Source organism: Syngnathus acus, chromosome 5 (genome assembly GCF_901709675.1).
Source record: "Syngnathus acus chromosome 5, fSynAcu1.2, whole genome shotgun sequence".
NCBI classification, from domain to species: Eukaryota; Metazoa; Chordata; class Actinopteri; order Syngnathiformes; family Syngnathidae; genus Syngnathus; species Syngnathus acus.
In genome coordinates, this window is record NC_051091.1 from 13,318,030 (window position 1) to 13,338,731 (window position 20,702).

At 45.2% G+C, this 20,702-nt stretch overlaps 1 protein-coding gene and 1 long non-coding RNA gene across 2 annotated transcripts; both read right to left on the reverse strand.

Moving 5' to 3' along the window:
- Nucleotides 1-447: 447 nt before the first annotated feature.
- LOC119123496 lies at nucleotides 448-20,345 on the reverse strand. Its single transcript, XR_005098087.1, has 3 exons — nucleotides 20,195-20,345; nucleotides 18,538-18,543; nucleotides 448-543 (listed from the first exon to the last, which is right to left on the reverse strand). It is a non-coding gene; the product is annotated as an uncharacterized LOC119123496 (long non-coding RNA).
- LOC119123425 lies at nucleotides 5,159-9,399 on the reverse strand. Its single transcript, XM_037252545.1, has 2 exons — nucleotides 8,410-9,399; nucleotides 5,159-6,422 (listed from the first exon to the last, which is right to left on the reverse strand). The coding sequence occupies exons 1-2, from the start codon at nucleotides 9,260-9,262 to the stop codon at nucleotides 5,476-5,478; spliced, it is 1,800 nt and encodes a 599-aa protein (XP_037108440.1). The 5' UTR covers nucleotides 9,263-9,399; the 3' UTR covers nucleotides 5,159-5,475.
- Nucleotides 20,346-20,702: the final 357 nt, after the last annotated feature.

Consider the following 20,702-nt stretch of genomic DNA (forward strand, 5'->3'; position numbering starts at 1 on the left):
CCATGTTTGAGCGTGCCAAACAAGGAATTTGACTTCGGTACATCACAGCCTCTGTTCAACATTTAGATGACTAACTACACTCAGGACATGTGAAAATGACAAATATTCTCAAACATCCCCTGATCTTAAACTCCCAGGAGGGCAAGGAAAAACTCAAAACTCCAGCTAGGGGAAATGAGAAACCTTGAGAAGAGACCACAGATGGGAGGGTCCCTCTTCCAGGATGACCAGGCTGCAATGGATGCAGAGAGGACACAAAGTACAAACAGTGTAGACAATTCAAAAAAGGTGTGGAGAGCAGGATGTCATAGCACAGCAATGACTCTGAGACTCTAAGAGTGGTGTGAGTTCATCAGAGCAACAGCCTGGGGGAAGAAGCTGTCTCTGTGTCTGCTGGTTTTGGCGTACAGTAGTTCAAACAGACTGCAACCTGGGTCTGTAGAGATGTTACTTGCACGTTTCCTGGTCCTGGAACAGGTACAAGTCTTGGATAGATGGGAGGTTGATTCCAATTCCACTCTTCTGAGACACTGTTCATAATTCCTTGTACCGTAATTTTCGGACTATAAGTCGCGGGTTTTTTTCATAGTTTGGGTGGGGGGGGGGCGACTTATAATAATTTTTCAAATATTTTCAAGTGACGTCAGCAGCGCGACGCGGCGTGGCGCGGCGGTTGTTTACATAATGTCAGGCTTCGGAGTGTAGAAATGGAGCGAGGCGACCAAGTGCAGCTTGGACCAGGGTTTATTGTGGAAACCAAAGGACTCGGCAAACTGACGTGACTTAACAACAAACTAACAGGACTGACCGACCAAAACGTGAAACAAAAGACAGGAACCAAACAAACCGCGTGACAGTGAGACATGCATTGTCCACATCTCATGCAATGCTCCGACGGCGAGTGACACACAAACAGAACTTAAATACAACACAGGTAACGAGAGGCAGGTGCGTGTGATTGCACTGATCATGGGTACACAGGAAGGGAGGGGCGAGCACACAGACACACTGACAAACTATGGACATGATCAGGGACACATAGCAAAAGGGGGACGAGACATGACAGAACCCGAACAGAAACCATGGCAACCTGAACACCTAACAAAACTGGGGACGAGACATGACACATAAAGGACAAAGATTGATCACGGGATGACAAAGATGACGAAGGGCCCCACGTACTACCGGCATCATTAGCGGCTTTGTTTCTAAGTGACACGGAGGACGAAGAGTTTGAAGGATTTAAGGATTTGGAGTGACACAGAAGGTTTGAAAAACTATTATGGCTTTTACCCACGCCCGGTCCTACTCTCCGGAGCTCTCTTTCACCTCCGTGAATTGAAGTCGGGGGCCGGCGCTCGGCCGGGTGGCTGTCCAGGGACGGTGGATGGGGCTCGGACATGGCTTTTACGCACGCCCGGTCCTACTCTACCGAGCTCTCTTTCACCACCGTGGATGGAAGTCGAGGGCCGGCGCTCGGCCGGGTGGCTGTCCAGGGACGGTGGATGGGGCTCGGTCATGGCTTTTACGCACGCCCGGTCCTATTCTATGGAGCTCTCTTCCACTTCCGTGGCTGGAAGTCCACGCCACCACACGCCTGGAAGTTTGTTTTGTTAAACAAAGAGCCGTTTACCAAACTCACGTCTTTCCTTGAACTTTGTTAACACTACAATATAGTTATATAGTAGATCTGTGGAATAACGACGAGGCTGTTGTTGACGAAGGACGAGGAATTTGATCGATGGATTTAATGATTTAGAGTGCACAGATGGCTTGATAATACTATTGCTTATATAATAGTTATTTGATATCTAATTTATATATCGTTATATGGGCCTGTGGAATATTTTGAAGTGCAAGCGCCGTCAGCTGCGCGCACCCATTGTTGACAAAGGACGATCGATGGATTCAATGATTTGGAGTGACACAGATGGTTTGATAACATTATTGCTTATATAATAGTTATTTGATATATAATTTATATATTGTTATATGGGGCTGTGGAATATTTTGAAGTGCAAGCGCCGTCAGCGGCGCATACGCATTGTTGACAAAGGACGATCGATGGATTTAATGAATTGGAGTGACACAGATGGTTTTATTAACGTGTTATTTATGTAATAGTTTTTTGAATAACTCAGAATTTTACATCAGGGCCGTTCTCAGCTCTTCGTTTGTGTTTATGTCACGTTAGCATACCTATCGTTTAGCCCAGGGGTCACCAACTCCGGTCCTCAAGGGCGCCAATCCAGCCTGTTTTAGGTGCAGCCCTACAACAACACACCTGATTCAAATGATCAGCTCATCAGCAAGCTCTATTAAGGCTGATAGCGATCCTGATTATTTGAATCAGGTGTGTTGTTGTAGGGCTGCACCTAAAACAGGCTGGATTGGCGCCCTTGAGGACCGGAGTTGGTGACCCCTGGTTTAGCCTGTTGTTGCTCGTTCATGACTGTTCTTGGTGTTGGATTTTGTCGAATAAATTGCCCCCCAAAATGCGACTTATACTCCGGAGCGAGTTATAGTATATGTTTTTTTTCACATTTTTGGGCATTTTATGGCTGATGCGACTTGTACTCCGGAGCGATTTATGTTAGAGTGGTGCTCACTCTAACTTATTTTGCAAGAACCACATGGGAGACAATTAAGTCTTTTTGGGCACCTGCAGGCGGAGAGTCAATTCGTCGCTGTGCATACAGCGATGATCGAATGACGTCTGACTCTCGCCTCCTGCATGAGCATTTTTATTAAGAGAAACAGGGTGGGGGTGACAGTGGACTGGATAGGGAAGAGAAAACCCTTGACCTCTAGTCAAAGCATAGCAGGGGATGTTTTACGACATTGTGTAGGATGGGACAAGCTAGGTTATTTATTACTGGTTACACACCAACATAAGCATAAAACTAATCTAGCTAGGTTATTTATTACTGGTTACATACCAACATAAGCATAAAACTAATCTAGCTAGGTTATTTATTACTGGTTACATACATTCCAACATAATCATACGATCAAGATAGTTTGGAAAACCCTGACATATCCCTCCTGTTTTATCATATGATTATGTCAACCCGATCCACAAACACAAGCAAGAAAATATAAAGAAGAATAGTAAAAATAACAAACAATGATAGCAATAACTTCCAGTGAAGATGAGGTATTTCCTCAATACTCCAGTTCAAACTTAGTGTGTGATCTAAAAACCTGCCGGCCGATGTTAAATCGCAGGAAAAGTCTCACACGGTCCCTCTGCCTTAGGCGACCACAATGCTATCAATAAAAAAGAAAAAGAAAAACACAGAAACAGTACATCATTGTATCCATCACTTGCGAAGCATTTTCGATGGTCAAATCATCAAGTTTCTGTAAAACATGCTCAGTATAACAGCACCTACGCAATTCACGTTTCATTATGGTCATCACATCCGTCACGACTAAGAAGTTGTATATGTACTTGTGCTACGGTAGAAGAGACAACCCTCGTCACAGCAGACTTCAAACATGGGATAACACAGGTCGTAAACAAGCACAACAACACCAGCACAACAAGCACAGGAGACACAATTTTCAACAGCAGTTGCCACCAGTTGCCAGAGAATAGCCATGAAAAGAAACCCCACTGTTGTGGAACTTTGTCATTCGACATGGCCTGCTGTAAGTTCTTCAGTGAAGCCATGGCGTCGTAGATGTGCGTGTCATTTTCTCCCGGAATGTATGTGCAACAGGAAGTCCCAATGATGTGGCACACACCACCTTGTGCTGCCGTCGTCAAGTCCAGAACCATCCTGTTTTGCAAGACCATCAGCCTAATAGCCTGAATCTCTCTATTTTGTCCATCGTTGACTTGCAGTGAGAGATTCACAAAGGATTGAAAACGATAGTTCAGTGTTTCGATGAAGAGCGAATGTTTTCCAACTCCGACCGAGGGAAAAAGCGCATGAACAACTTTGTCTCCAACGGACCATATTTTATGGTCGTCTGGAACATTCGCACCCCAGACAGGGTCATGAGGGTCAAAGGTTGCAACCGCCCTGCGTTGACGTCCAGAAGAGTTGTGTGCTGCCGTCAGCTGACGATGTCGTATCCTGTAGGTGTGGTCTGTCACCCACACTGGTGCACACACTCCTGTCCAGTTGGCGGGCAGCATCGGATAAACCTTGTGACCACAAAGCCACCAGCCATTCTGTATGAAGTATGTTCCGTTCGATGGTGCAGACATGTTAGTCGGAGAGCCCTCCCCAACTGAAATGGCTCTCCTATCCTGACACTCAGCGGCGATGTCCAAAGCTCCCATCCAGTTTCCTCCTGGAGAGCAGTCGTCGTTAACGCATTTGTGGGTCTCGTTACCTTGGATGTAACATGTGTAATTCACTCCAGCTGGTCTCTCCGTGTAGGCCACTTGCGGCAATGTTCGTCCTTTAACAGTCACATTGAGATTTGTCCAGAAAAGCTGATCACAGGTACCTTCCGCAAGTCCAGGGCGGGAAGGGTCGTCATCACTCACTTTGACAGCACGGTGTTGATATCCAACCCCTCCCATGGATGCCATACATTTCGCTTCAGTGACATTCATTGCCCTGGCCTCCAAGTGAACTTGCGTGGAGGAAGGGGGGAGTTTTGAACACACATAACACCCCTCCTGTGTGTGGGCTCTCACAGTGAACTTGACGTACCGGTACCACGTGTTGGTTTCGTATGGGTTTCTGGGGTCCCATGACCAGTCCTCAAAGTTCTCATCGTGTGACCATCGTTTTCCACGGTCAACATTGTCACTTGGTCTGTTCAAATGAGTCCATAGACCATAGCACGCTCCAACCACAACGCAGCAGAGGATCCATCTGGCATATGGAGCCCCGTTGCTACTAGGATGGCAGAGACACCGGGACATCCCCTCGCCTAGCGGAGTGGGGATCGTTGTTTTCTTCACCAACATTGAGACGTCCTACCCTAAACGATAGGACCCCTTTGAAGTTAGCCTTCCCCACCACTCCGAATTAGGGGTCCAGCACTCTCTGCAACTTGCAGTGGCTGAGGTGAATCCAACTGGGCCGTTCAGCGATCTTCACTGCGGTGGGGGTAGTCAGCAAGACTTGGAATGGTCCCTCCCACCGTGGGCTGACCCAGTTCTTTCTTTTAATGACCTTGATGTAGACCCAGTCTCCTGGATTGATGGGGTTGTCGACCTGTGAGGAGGAAAGATCAGGCGGCAGTAAATTTGCATTTGACACATCTTTCAGTTTGAGGGTCCTTATCATATAGTCTGCCAAGGACTGTTCTTCATCTGCTTTTTGCAAATCTGCAGGGAACACAGGTAGTCTATATGGTCTCCCATGGACGATTTCAAAAGGTGTTAGCCCTTCTGAAGTGGGAGTAATTCTCATATAGAGCTTCACTAAGTCTAGGCACTCTGGCCAAGATCTGCGTGTTGTTTCCATGCATTTTTTCAACCTGCTTTTGATAGTGGAGTTTGCTCGTTCAACCAGGCCAGCGCTCGCAGGATGCCAAGCGCAGTGGTTTTTTTAATGTTATCCCAAGGTGTACAGCCATGTTCTGTACAACTTGGTTCACAAAGTGTGGACCATTGTCACTGTAAATGGTTTGGGGGATGCCATGAGTCGGTATGATGGCTTTGCAGATGGCTTTTGCCACTGTTAAGGCATCTGCTCGTTTAGATGGAACTATTTCCACCCATTTGGAAAATGCATCAATCATCACTAAGCAGTATTTGTGAGGTCCACTTTGTGTGAGCTCAATAAAATCCACGTGCATGATTTGAAATGGGTAAGACGGTTTTGGAAATGAGCCTCTCTTAGGTCTCATATTTCCTTGTGGATTATGTTTCACACAAACAGGACATGCTTTACAAAAAATTTTTAAGTAAGCATCTAAACCAAAGGTAGTGAATTGTTGATGTATGATGGACTTCATCCCTCCTGTCGACACATGGCAAGGCCCATGTGTCGCAATAGCCGCTGCCTTAAAAAGTGATTTTGGTAAAACAGGTTTGTCATCGATGCGGTGGATATTATCTGTATCCACTATTGCACCTTTTGTCGTCCACATTCGTTTTTCCACCATTGGAGCATTGCCCTGCATATCTGTCAGTATAGTCTTATCTATGAGTTGCGTGTCCTCTGAATCCATTAAAAAAAATTCATGGCCATGTTTCCCTGCTGCTGCTTCTTTAGCAATTCTGTCTGCTAATCTGTTTCCATTTGAGGCTTCATCTGTGCCTGTGGTGTGAGCAGCACATTTACACACAGCTAGTTTAGCAGGTAAATGAATGGCCTGCAACAAGTCTTTTAACAAGGAGGCATGGGTAACCGGCTTACCGGTTGATGTTGTCATCCCTCTGCGCTCCCATTGTTTCGCAAAATAGAACAGAGTAGAAAACGCATACTGACTGTCCGTGTATACAGTGACTTCAAGTCAAAGTCAAAGTCAAAGTCAAAGTCAAAGTCAGCTTTACTGTCAATCCCTTCATATGTCAAGACACACAAAGAAACCGAAATTCCGTTTCCTCCATCCCACGGTGACGAGACATACAAGTAGGCGACACAAAACAAAAACAAGAATGCACAAACCATAAATAACAAATAATAAATAAAATAAAATAAGCGATGAATAAATAACAGACCAATAACCCATTAAATATGAGGGGCAAAACCGAGCCAGTGTGCATACAGCAAGAACAGGACGCTACGCTGAAAGGGGGAGCGAGTACAGGATCCTAACAGCCTGGAGTACGAAGCTGTTGGAAAGTCTGGTGGTGCGGGAGCGCAGGCTCCTGTACCGCCTCCCAGAGGGCAGAAGTTCAAACAAAGAGTGAGCGGGGTGACTCACATCACTCACAATCTTGGTCGCCTTGCGGGTGAGTTGGGAGGTGTAAATGTCCTTCAAGGAGGGGAGAGAAGCACCAATAGTCTTACTAGCCGTTTTCACTACGCGCTGCAGGGCCTTCAAGTCTTGGTCAGTGCAGCTGCCACCCCAGACAGCAATACAGCTGGAGAGGACGCTCTCAATGGTGCCGCGGTAAAAAGTAGTCATGACGGCCGGAGGAGCCCCCGCTCGCCTGAGTTTCCGAAGGAAGTACAGGCGGCGCTGGGCCTTCTTCGCCAGCGACGCGGTGTTGGTGGACCAGGAGAGATCTTCACTGATGTGCACCCCCAGGAACCTGGCACTGCTCACTCGCTCCACCACAGCACCGTCGATGGCCAGCGGCAGGTGTTGGGCGTGACCCTTCCGGAAGTCAACAACAATCTCCTTGGTCTTGTCGACGTTCAGCAGGAGGTTGTTGTCCCTGCACCACGCGGTCAGAAGGTCAACCTCCAGCCTGTATTGAGTCTCGTCTCCCTTGGTGATGAGACCCACCAGAGTCGTGTCGTCAGCAAACTTCACTATGCGGTTGCCGCTGCAGGTGGCAGCGCAGTCATGCGTCAGGAGGGTGAAGAGCAGCGGACTGAGCACGCAGCCTTGGGGGGCCCCTGTGCTCAGCGTGATGCTGGCGGAGATCTTGTCGCCAACACGTACCACCTGTGGCCTCTGACAGAGGAAGTCCAGTAGCCAGTTGCAGAGGCAGGTACTGAGGCCCAGCTTGTCAAGTTTGCTGATGAGACGCTGCGGCACAATGGTGTTGAAGGCAGAACTGAAGTCCACAAACAGCAACCTCACATACGAGTCCTTCCCCTCCAGGTGGGTGAGGGCCGAGTGGAGGGCAGAGCAGATGGCATCCTCAGAGGACCGTTTGGCTCGGTACGCAAACTGGAAGGGGTCAATGGTGGGGGGGAGAACTGACCGGATGTGCTCCAAGACAAGCCGCTCAAAGCACTTCATGATGATGGGCGTAAGTGCCACGGGGCGGTAGTCATTGAAGCAGGACGGAGCAGGCTTCTTCGGCACAGGTACGATGGTGGCAGCTTTGAAACACGACGGGACGATGGCCTGCTGCAGGGAAGTGTTAAAGATGTCCGTGAAGACACCCGTCAGCTCACCAGCGCAGTCCTTCAGCGCTCGACCCGGGATGTTGTCCGGGCCCGCCGCCTTACGGATGTCGATAGCGGCAAGCGTCCTCCTCACGCTGTCGGCGGAGAGGCACAGGGGCAGCTCGTGGGAAGGGGGAGTGGCCTTAAGCGGGCAAGTGCTGTTCTGAGCGTCGAAGCGAGCAAAGAAGCGGTTGAGGTCATTGAGCAGACGGACGTCGCCATCACAGCTCTGCGGCGCGGGCTTGTAGTCCGTGATGGTCTGAATGCCCTGCCAAAGGCGCCGTGCGTCCCTGCTGTCCTCGAAGTGGGCGGTAATTTTGCCCGAGAACGCCCTCTTCGCTTCTTTGATGCCCCGGGACAGGTCGGCCCTCGCAGTCCTCAAGCCAGCCTCATCCCCCGCCCGGAAGGCTTTGTCCCTGGCCCTGGCCTTCCTTATCTTCCGCTAATTGACAAGCTCTTGTTAGCGCAATTAGCTCAGCAGCCTGCGCTGACCTGTTGTATGGAAGCTTCTCTGCTTCAACAATCTGGTTTGGCAATTTCACAATTGCATAACCACTTTGATTGTTTCCTTTAGGATCCTTTGAACATGATCCATCCACAAACCACTTTTCCCCTTTGTCAAGTGGCGTGTCACGTAAATCTTCTCTGGGCAGCTGTAGATGTTCTGTGGCATCCAAACAGTTATGTGGGGTACCATCCCCTGGCAACGGGATCAAAGTTGCTGGGTTAAGGACTGTGCACCTCTTTATCACAATGTGTGGTTGTGACAGAAGTGTAGCAGTGTAAGACAGGTGTCTGGCTGGCGACAAAAAGTTCATTTTACTTTGTAGTAGCAACACATCTACAGCATGTGGAACTAGCAGCTCCATTTTGTGAAAGAGCACCACATCTGCAGCTTGTCTCACTGCAAGCGCTGCCGCGCATACTGCTTGGACACAGTCTGGCAAAGATTGAGCCACTGGATCCAATTTTTTGGAATAAAATGCAATTGGTCTTAGTTTGCTGCCATGACTCTGCAGCAACACTGAGGTCATAAAACCATTCCTGCAGTCTGCTGTTTGCACAAAGGTTTTATTGTAGTCTGGCAAGATAAGAGTTGTAGTTTCCATCAGAGCCTGTTTCAGCACTACAAAAGCATCATCTGCTACTGGTGTCCACATTATTTTTTCTGTCATTGCCATGGGGACTCCATGCACAACATTCAGCAGCGGTTGTGTCTTTTCCGCATAATGGGGGATCCATGCTCTGCAGTAATTGCAGAGCCCCAAAAATGACATCATTTGTTTTTTTGTTTCAGGTTTCGGTGCATCTGCAATGATCTGCTTTCTGGTTCTCTGTATCTGTCTTCCAGAAGCTGACAAAGTGTGACCTAAATAGTTCACTTCCTGTCTGACCCATTGTAGCTTGTTCTTGCTCACTTTATTCCCCGTTTTGCAGAGAAAGTGTAACAATGCTAAGGAGTCTTCCTTGCAAGCAGCTTCAGTTTCAGAGGCTACCAGGAGATCATCTACATAAACTAGAAGTTGGCTTTTGTTTGACATCTGAAAATCAGCCAAACAGGCCATGATGGCTTGAATGAAAATAGTTGGACTATCAGCAAATCCCTGTGGCAATCTGGTGTACGTATAGCTTTGTCCTTTAAAGGTAAACGCAAACCAAAACTGTGAGTCTGGGTGAATTGGCACTGAGAAAAATGCATTGCTAAGATCAATTACTGTGAAAAACTTCTGGTTAGGTTTCAAAGTGTTCAGAAGTGTGTGTGGGTCAGGCACATTAGGTGCTCTTGTCTGCACTGCATCATTCACTGCTCGTAAATCTTATATCATTCGCCAATCAATTTTATTGGCCTTTTGGACTGGAAAAATAGGAGTGTTGCAAGGAGAATCCGAGCACTTCCTAATGATTCCTCCTGTCAAAAGATCATTTATAACAGGGGCAATCCCGTTTATTGCCTCGTGTTTTAAAGGATATTGCTTAACTCTTGGACGCCACTCTGATCTTGGTTTGATCTGCACTGGTGGAATGGACGTTAAAAGTCCTACATCAGATGGCCCCTTTGTCCACAGTTCTTCAGGAAGCCCAGCCAATTCCCCCTCCTCCTTTTCATTCAAACAAATGTCAACTAGTCAGGGAAGCGCACAAGCGCATGCCCTTCCAACAGCTACTTCACACACTGTTTGCTTCCACATGTCACAACTGGTACTGTAGCTCCACCCATCACCTTTGTCCTCATAATCAGTGACAGATCCAGCAAGTTTAATTCGGCAACCCACATCTGCCCATGTTACACTGTGAGGTTTGAACAATGAAATGTGGGGTACAGCCGACAACTTGTATTTGTCTTTCTGAGGAGCGGGCAGGAGCACAGCAGCAGCTGCAAATGACCTGCGATCTGTGTACAGAGCAGTGATTGTTAAAGTTACTTCTGTGTCACTGAGAAAACTTTCAATATAGTCATCATGTGGATCAGTGAGAATATTCATGGTGACATGTAACTGATTACAAGTCATTTCTGATTCAGGTCGGGACAATTGTTTTCGAGCTTTACTCAGCAATCTGCTTGGTAGCTTGGGATTCCGTTCAGGAGTGATGTCATAGGAGCAGCAAATCTGTTCACCTGCTTGTGCAGCATATGAGTCTACATCTCTCACTCTACATGCTCGCATGTCATCCTTTACTGGAATTATTGCAATTCCAAACCGAGTCATCAGATCTCGTCCCAGCAGGTTTATGGGACATTTTGGGGATAGAACAATCGAGACTGAAGCTATGACTCCTGTTTCATCATCTCTCACTACAACTGGATTGGAGATACTCTCCTTGTGTACCTGCCCATCAGCAGATTTCACCCAAATTGTATTTTGGGAGGCCTTTAGATTAGGGACTTTAGTTTTTATTACGGTTTTACAAGCTCCGGTATCACACAAAAACTCTACTTCACTTCCTCCAATGTTTAAGGTAACATATGGTTTTTCTTTTAATGCACTCAGAATGTCCCATGCTGTATGGACATCTACTATTTCTTCCTCTGTAGGAGCACAAGAGGTCATAGGGGAGGAATCTAGTCATGCTGAGAATTTGGCTTTCCCTCTGCCTCTTCCTCCACCCCTTGATTGGTTTTGTTTTTTTCTAAAACACTCTTTTGACCAGTGTCCACGTTTCCCACAGTTCCAACAGTTGTCAGAATCTGGTGGGGGTTTTGAATTGTATGGTGGCCTTCGACCTTGTTGGCCTCTACCTCCTCTGCCTCGCTGGGACCCTTGGAAGAAGACTGTTGTATCTTCATCTAGGTCATCAACGTCTAGATGAAATACATCAGAACTTTTGCCTTTTTTGGTCACTTTTTCAGCATGTCTGGCCCATTGCATAGTTGTTGTCACACTTGCAATATCTACTTCCACCAAATGTTTCCTCACCCAGTTGCCTATTTCAGGGCAGAAATTTGTAAGGAGCGCATTTTTAAGCTGTTGCTGATAAGCACTCTCAGCTGCATCATTGAATGGGATGCCACTATGCACCCTGAATTCTTTTTCAAATCTCAAGCGAAAATCATCAGTATCTTCCCCAGGCTTCTGTTTTATTCCTGCCAAATGACCATAATTCGCTCGTCTTTGAAATATAGTTCGCACTCTTTGCACAAGATCATTCCATTGTGCTGCATACTCCCCTCCCAATTGATTTCCCTCAACGGGATAGGGAAAAGGCCCTTGATTATTTCTACCTGTATAATTTCCTCTAACCTTTGCCCAGTCTTTTCCCAAGGATGACATTGCAGCTTCTCCTGCCTCATGCCCATTTAGTCTATAAGAATGTATGATTCCAGCCATGTCTTCTGCCCATTTTTCTGGGTCTTCAGCAACAGGGGTAACCCCTTCAACTGCTTTCCTTGCCTCTTCCAAAGTCCATGGCCGAAAAACATATGTATGTGGAGGTTGGCCTTCCCCTATAATAGGGTTTGGCACTTGTATCATTGGGCACACATCAACATTGTCTAAATTTTGGGAAAATCTAGCAGCAGTGGTCAAACTTCTTGTTTGTACAGGGCTTCTAATAATTTGACCCTGACCTTTTTTGCTGTTATATGGGGGAGGGTGCAGGTCTGTTAAGCTTGGATACAAGTTTTGCGCACGAGCGGAATGCCCCACTTGCTCCTCTGCTTGAGGTGCACCTGGGACAGTGCGCCTGCGCACTGTGGCCTCATTGTCTTCCGGCCTGACAAACATAGTCGCAGCCTCATCACTTTTCATCTTTCTATCTTTTGTCTTTTGGATTTGTTCTCTTCTCTCTTGTGAAGCATTCAACCACATTCTAGCACAAATCAATTCTCTCTCTTTTCTTTTCTTTTTCAGTCCCTTTGACTTCCTATTCACACTCTCCTCCAAAACATCAACCACTATCTTCCACACTTCAACTTTCAACTTCCCTTCTACTCCATACTTTTTCTTCCACTTCGGCATGTATTGCATACAATTAACAAATTTACTCGCCATGTACTTCTCATCTCCGTCAAGAGCTAGGGATTTACCGTTTTTATTTCCCATCTTAACTTGGTATTTTAGGTTTATACAATTTTGTTTCAAAAATTTATACTCTTTCTTTGAGGATCCTCAATGCAGGTTTAAATTGACCTTTCAACAAATTCTCTTTCTAGTCGATTTATCCTACCAGACACACTCTCAACCACACAAACTCTTATCCCTGCCTACGCGAAGTCCTCTTTTAAAAAAAAAGAGCTGCTTCATCCGGATGGGGTACTCTACAACACCCCTTCCTTCCCTGGGAACTAAAGACAACAGTCTTGTTACCCAGCCCTGCCAACGCGAAGTTGTACCCCTTAGAACAGTGGTTGTCAAATGAGGGTACACGGAGGTACGTGAGATTTTACAAAAATATATAAAACAGTTTGAAAACCACTGCTCCAGAAGAGCCACTTCATCCGGAGGGGGACTCTACAACACCCCCTCCTTCCACAAGACTTAAAATCTTCTGTCCTGCCTATTTTTCCTTGTGCACTTTTACTTTTACGCGTTTCACAACAACACAATCACACAACTTTAGGGCTTTAACTTACTTGTCCCCTGGTTCGTTGCACTGCCGGGTCCCGTCAATCCACCTCTGTCAGACGAAGGCAGACCTAAGATGCTGGCCCAGCGAAGAATTTCCTTCCCAGGTCTTTCTTTACCAGGTCCGGCTAAATGGACGCTGGCCCGTCGACGGTGTGCAGCGTGTCGTCCTCCGTCAGCCAGATGGCGGGTATGAGAGGTCCCGGGTTTCGGCACCAAAATGTTAGAGTGGTGCTCACTCTAACTTATTTTGCAAGAACCACATGGGAGACAATTAAGTCTTTTTGGGCACCTGCAGGCGGAGAGTCAATTCGTCGCTGTGCATACAGCGATGATCGAATGATGTCTGACTCTCGCCTCCTGCATGAGCATTTTTATTAAGAGAAACAGGGTGGGGGTGACAGTGGACTGGATAGGGAAGAGAAAACCCTTGACCTCTAGTCAAAGCATAGCAGGGGATGTTTTACGACATTGTGTAGGATGGGACAAGCTAGGTTATTTATTACTGGTTACACACCAACATAAGCATAAAACTAATCTAGCTAGGTTATTTATTACTGGTTACATACATTCCAACATAATCATACGATCAAGATAGTTTGGAAAACCCTGACAATTTATAGTCCGAAAATTACGGTATATTGTTTTTTAAACATTATTTTTAGTATCATTATTTTTTAGGAGGAGGGTCAGTAATGCTTGTGAGGAGATGAATGAAGGAACATCATCGGCATCACAGTCTCGAAAGACCATAGATTTCTTGTGTCTGGAGGTTAGGTGTTCTTTGCACAGCGTCTGCTGTGGCTGGTGAGCCTCTCCAGTGCGCAAGAAGCCTGGGCAAGTTTTATGGAAGCCTTGAGTTTCCCAGGCATCAGGGCTTCCCTCTCGGCCTTCCTGTTGTCATCCAAAGGAACGGTGAACTGATACATTTGGCATCAGGTTGGCTGCAGGAGTTGCCAGAACAATGCTTTTTAAAAGCATGAGTCTGCCTAACGGAGTCCGAGCCGGGTTTCCTGTCGGGGTTTGCTCCCTTAGCCTTTTCGTTCCAGACGATACCCACAAGGAACAAGGTAACAGTAAAAGGGAGTGCTCTATAATATTTTGATTCTTTGCCAGAGGTAGCTATTTGGAGGGATGAATTTAAACTGAAAGCAAAATGGAAATGTTTTAGTGGAAGAAATATGGGAAGGTGGAAATATTGAAGTTACAGCTCAACACAAAGAGTCAAATAGTCTAAGTGTGAGATATGAGCAAACTAAATGGGGAGTTAAATCATGTTCCAGCATTATGCATATTGGCAAGCGATGAGAGGACAGGAGACCAGACAATTAGATATTAATTTTGGATTTAAAATTAAAAAGGGAAATTTTAATTGAGGAGACAATTTTGCATAGGAAGGGTTCCTTTTACAATTTAATATTGTATGTTTTGTGTGTGTTGTGGGATGACAGTTTGTCTGTAATGGTGTATGAATGTCAAGTCTGTGCTTGTGGTGTGGTGTTTGTGTATTGTGAATGGTTAAAGTGATTCAAAGTTGGGGTGATGTGATCACAGCAGAGGATAACATTCCTCTCACCTGAAAAATATAAAGATACTACAGATTTGAAAAAGCAAGATTGATCAGGGCTAATTTTGGACTAAATATGGGTTTAGGATTACTCTGGGGCACCATTGACAACAAAAGACTTCAATGGAGAAGGCCCATTTCAAGATTATGACCAGACGTGACTATACCAGCATTGACAATCAAGACCCTGAGCCAAGACAGTGTATGACAACAACTCTGGACTTACCTGACAGTGTGACGAAATGTATGTGACGGAATTTGTGATGACTTGCTTTGTTTTGATGTTTTACCTAATTGTATTGCAGCCTCTAATAGCAACCCAGGGAGCAGATTGTGCTTTATTTGTTAAACTCATGTTTACTTTGCAGGTTGTCAACTGCAGTCTTGGAGAATTCTGTGAACATGCATTAACAACTAACCCCTTACTTTTCATAATGAGTTTGTAAATGTGATCGTTTTCAGGACAGGCTCGGCAGGCTCCAGTTTTCAATTTGATACGTTTGACATGCGTCCGTGTGTGGATTGTTTTTTGTTTATCATTATGAATTTTATTTTTATTTTTTGGTATTATGAATGTTTATTGTGCGGAGAGCTGCATGCACAGTTACAGGAGGGTGATGGCTTTTGTTCATACAGCCATGTGAGATGCTGCCAGTCGAGTTTCAGGGACTGAGAATTGGTGATTCTAGGCCAGGATGGCATCTGGAGGTACCCCAAAGTCCAGCTGGTGATGGGTATGTTACCATGGACATTGTTATTTTTACTTTTTAACCATAGTGACACATTTTTTAGAATGTGTCAAAAGTGGGAGGGGAAAAAAAACAAAAAAAAACAAAGGGGGGAATTGTGAGATTTTAAGTGTTTTCAGAATTGATGGTTTTTAAGTCTTCAACATGCTAGACGGAGGAGAAGAAGCAGCTCGGCAGAAATGAAGTTAATGGGAGACAACATCGTGAAATGGGGCCAAAGCCTGGTAACAAGTGTGGAGAGTTTTAAAATCGCTTAGAATAAATTGTAGACCTTTACAAGATAGGATCAAATAGGTGGGAGAGTATTAAATGTAAAAAATTGGAACAATAACATACAGACTAAAAACGAATTGGGAACTTATGAACGTTAAAGTTTGAATAACACATTATTCACAAGATTCATTTGCAGGATAAACAATGGAAGGGATTGATAAATTGAACAAATTTAAGATGACTGCAGGAGTATTATGTCGAAAACAAATAGATTCAACAAATTTTTCTTTCCCTATAAAATGGTGGCGTTTGGGTTTGAAGTACATAGTCGCTTCGAAAGAGGAAAAGCATGATTTAGGATACGTGATTGATCAATGATTAAATGTTAGTAAAACAACAGATTGAATCAATTACGATGACTATGCTTTGAGAGGGCTATCCCTTATACCAGGGGTGTCAAATTCATTTATTCGCGGGCCGCAGTGTAGTCATAGCTTCTTTCGGAGGGCCGTTATGACTGTCACCCCAAATAAATGTATGATCACCTCATATTATATACAGTAAAAGCTACAAAACAAACTGACAAGTAACTCGTTTTCAAATCAGACGAGTAAAAACTGGTCAAATATTTAAAAATAAAATATTATTAAAAGTGAAGACAATTTGCAATTCGAGTAATGACATGAATTTGAAGCACAATTTGTCTTCGCGGGCCACATAAAATGATGTGCCTGGCTGCATCTGGCCCCTGGGCCTTGAGTTTGACACCTGTGCCTTATACAAAGGTAAAGTAGGATTAGAATTTGATAAAACTGATATGGACATCCACATATTCCATTAGAATTTAAACTGCTTGCAATACTATTACAAATTAGTTAACACTTGTGCGATTGATTGATTTATTGGTTGATTGATTGATTGATTCATTCGTTCATTCATTGTGTGACTGACTGAATGACTGAATGACCGAGTGACAGAATGACCAAGACCAAATGACTGAGTGACCGAATGGGCGATCGTTCGATGTCTGTCTGTCTATATGTACATATATATGTATGTGTGTAATTCGTTATTTGTTTATGTATTTTCCTCTCACATATTTTTCTCATCTTCCTCTTCTTTCGGCTGCTCCTGTTGGGGGCCACGACAACAGAGCAATCGTTTCCAAATCTTTCTGTCCTGTCACACCAACCATCTGCATGTCCTGCAACATCTTCATCTCTGCCACACTCTCCATTATTTTGGCCAGTAGAGATTTCCAAGCCTCGCTTCTAACATTCTTTCCCATAACTTCATGCTTTGCTTAATCAACATAACAACACCTCTGTAGCTACTACAGTTCTGCGCATCGCCGTGGTCTGAAATAAAAAATAGGAGTCAGCACCTTTCCAGGAATCTTCTCGCTTTTTAAGAATCTCCCCTGCCATCTCTCCTTGATAGTGCCATGCTGTCACTGGAATGTCGTCTAGGCCAATTGCCTTTCCACTCTCCATCTTTTACAAATGTCTGGGTATGAATTTTACCTATATTTATTTTTCTCACTCATTAGCGGCCCCACAGAGGGACTTGATGCGGCTCCACAGAGGGACATGGGGTGCCAACAGAGGGACCCTGGTGGTATCAACAGTTTTGGTGACCTGAGTTAAACTGAGGTCAACAGAGGGAGTGAAGGAATGGGGTCGAAATACAAAAAGTCCTGCCTAGCTACAAAAACAGATATGCTCAAATCTCATCAAATAAAGTACATAAGCAGACAAGTATATTTACATATTAAATCAATAAAAGAAGCATTTTAAGCATATAATTATATGCTTATACATACAGGCGGCTCGGTGGCGCACTGGGTAGCACGTCCCCCTCACAGTTAGGAGGGTGCGGGTTCGATTCCACCTCCAGCCCTCCCTGTGTGGAGTTTGCATGTTCTCCCCGGGCCCGCGTGGGTTTTCTCCGGGCACTCCGGTTTCCCCCCACATCCCAAAAACATGCTTGGTAGGCCGATTGAGCACTCCAAATTGTCCCTAGGTGTGAGTGCGAGTGCGAATGTTTGTTTGTCTCTGTGTGCCCTGCGATTGGCTGGCAACCGGTTCAGGGTGTCCCCCGCCTACTGCCCGATGACAGCTGGGATAGGCTCCGGCACGCCCGCGACCCCCGTGGGGACTAAGCGGTACGGAAAATGGATGGATTATACCTACACACCAAATCAATAAAGAAGACATAACTAGACATTTTTGATAGGTGGTAATGACAAAGGTTTTTATAACTTTATGTTCTGATATATATTTCTGAGCACTTTGAAATAACAAATGTTTTTTGATATATTGCCTGAATAGCTTAATGACCCTTAAGGAACTGTTTAATATATGCCTGATGATTTTCTAAATCATGGACACTGCCAAAGTCGTCTAAAAATGTTCAGTACTTGATTGTATCTTATGTTTTGACTAATGCGAGACACCAGTTTTCGATTACTACTGAACGTTCTGGACAGAGGGAAATATTTTGCCTAACAAAGAAAAGATATGATTGAAAGCATGATTAAACTAAGAATATGATGACGTAAGGAAGTACATGGAGTATCAAAAGAACGAACAAACAAAAACATGGTAATTGGTGAGTACAAACTTTGCATAGTCAGGGAACATTAATAAATTGATGATGTCACAGCCAAAAGCTCACATAATTCCGTACAAAATGGCAAAATTGAAAGAATGATGAATGGATGAGGTGCGACAGTGTATGTGCAAGGATGGAGGAGAATGTTTACAGGAAGGTCACTTGGAGATAAAACCAGCAGGTGCCAGAGGGAGACAGCCAAGAACCCGGCCAAAGATGATCGTCAAGGCTGGAAGACGGAAAGGAAAACAACAGCCCCCACACACATCGAATCGCCCATAATCAGCACCCAACCCCACAGAACCAGCTCTCACCGAACCAGCACCCACTCCCATGGAATCAAACTCTACTGCGAACTTGCCCCATCCCAAAGACTCATCACCCATCAAACTCGGCCCACACCGGCATGTGCAACTGACTATAAGCTAAGAATTGTGATTGAACTCAACCAACTTGTGTAAGTCAAATTTCTGCTTCAGTGTCTTAGCATTTTCCTAAATCTGAAGAAATCAAACGAGCACCCAGTGAGTAAATTGGATAACAGGTGATTGGCAATGGCTTTTGCCTTGAGGCGCAGATAGCGCGCTCCCTAAATTGTGGACAAAATCCAACAGTATTTATATCTGCAGGTAACATAAGTATGACTGTGACTGAAACCTATTTCTGTATTAAAAAATGTAAATGTTCACACCCTGGACCTAATTAAATGCATTTTCACAACATCCTGGAACTACACAAAGGTAAGGATCACAGGTTAAATGTATTGAAGAGAACCTCAATGTTGAATAGACGTCTAGATGTTCAAATGATCACTAGCTATTAGCGCGATTAGCGCTAATCGCGCTAATAGCTACTGGCCATCATTCGAACGTCTTCTCAATAAACGTCTAAAAAAAACTTTCATATAATAGACGTTTAATAGACGTGTAAAAGACGTCTATGCTATAGACATCTATGGCATAGACGTCTTTTTTGTTACACTTTTAGACGACTTTTTTCGCCGAGACGTCTGGTTAGCATATAGACGTCTAATATGGGGGAGAAAAAGACAGCCTCTACGCGGCCTCCCCTACGAGTAGTTTACAGGCTTGATAAGCCTACAAAAGCGAAACTAATGTCTTTGCCACGTCTGCAGACCGCACAAAGCCTAGCTGGTTTAGCGTTACTGCAGCTCAACGTTGAAGGCCTTACCACCGCTAAACTCAATGTCATCGAACAGATTGCCATTGTTAGGTTACGGATTTTAGCTATTGATCTGACTCCAAATTATGATCAACACTTAACACATGAATTGCTATGTCCTAATCCACACACTGGAGCACCTAACAATTTTGCGAGTTCGTTCTGTCAAAGAGAAGACCAATAGATCAATCAGACCGAATTTACCAATTGTTTATTCCTGACAAAGCAAGCTAATACAGGTCCCTCACACTAAAGCTCGTGTGTTCTTGTGACCATCAAGGAACAACACATTCTTCCGGATTGCCCAGTTATAAAGAAACACGATATGAATATTCAAACATGCAAAACATTGTGAGATGATTGGTCGATGGCCGTCTCCTCCTCACGGGATGTTATCGCTGAGTGCAGCTGTTCTGGTGGTTGGGTTTTTCCAACCACAAGGACGGGATGTTGTTCTCGCCCCTCACCGATCTCGAGATGTTCTCGTTCGCCTCGCTCTCGCCTTACCGATGATATATCCTGTTTGCACAACACTTCGGAGAAAACCACTTTGTGCAGTTGCTTTGCACATTTCCTTTCTTTCCGGTTCATCATAAGTACAGCCACTACTGAAGATTATATTGATATGATTATATATATATGTCTAACGTAGCCTTTAATAAAATATGTTAGCAAACTGCCAAAAAGCACATTTCCCTTTACCATTAAAAACAAGGTGACTACAGTTCTACTGCAGGAGACCCACATTGAAAACAAGAACTTCTTGAAGCTTCCTGGGTACAGTCTGGCTGGTCACACCGCCGACAAACATCACGGCATAGCGACGTTCGTTCGTAACAACATGGCTTGGTCAGCTATAGCACAGTCCCCAAAAGATGCAGAGGTGGAATGGATTGCAACTAAAGTGCAAGACACCGCCATCGTCAACATCTACAAGCCGCCCCCGAACAGGTTCACTCCAACATCTCTGCCAGATGTCCCATGTACGCTGGTGATTTCAACAGCCAGCACACAGATTGGGGCTATAGCAGCTCCAATGCTGATGGTGAATTCCTGGCAGAATGGGCCTCGGCCGCGGAGGCAACACTCCTATATGACCCAAAGGAGCCACGCATTTTCTACTCTGCACGCTGGAACAGCACCACCAACCCGGACCTGGCCTTTGCAAAATGCTGCGACAACGAACCGATCCGTTCCAGTATGCCTACCGGCAGAACCGCTCTACTGAGGATGCCATCTCCTCCGTTCTTCACCTGAGCCTGGCTCACCTGGAGGAGAGGAACACCCACGTGCGGTTGCTGTTCCTGGACTTCAGCTCAGCGTTTAACACCAT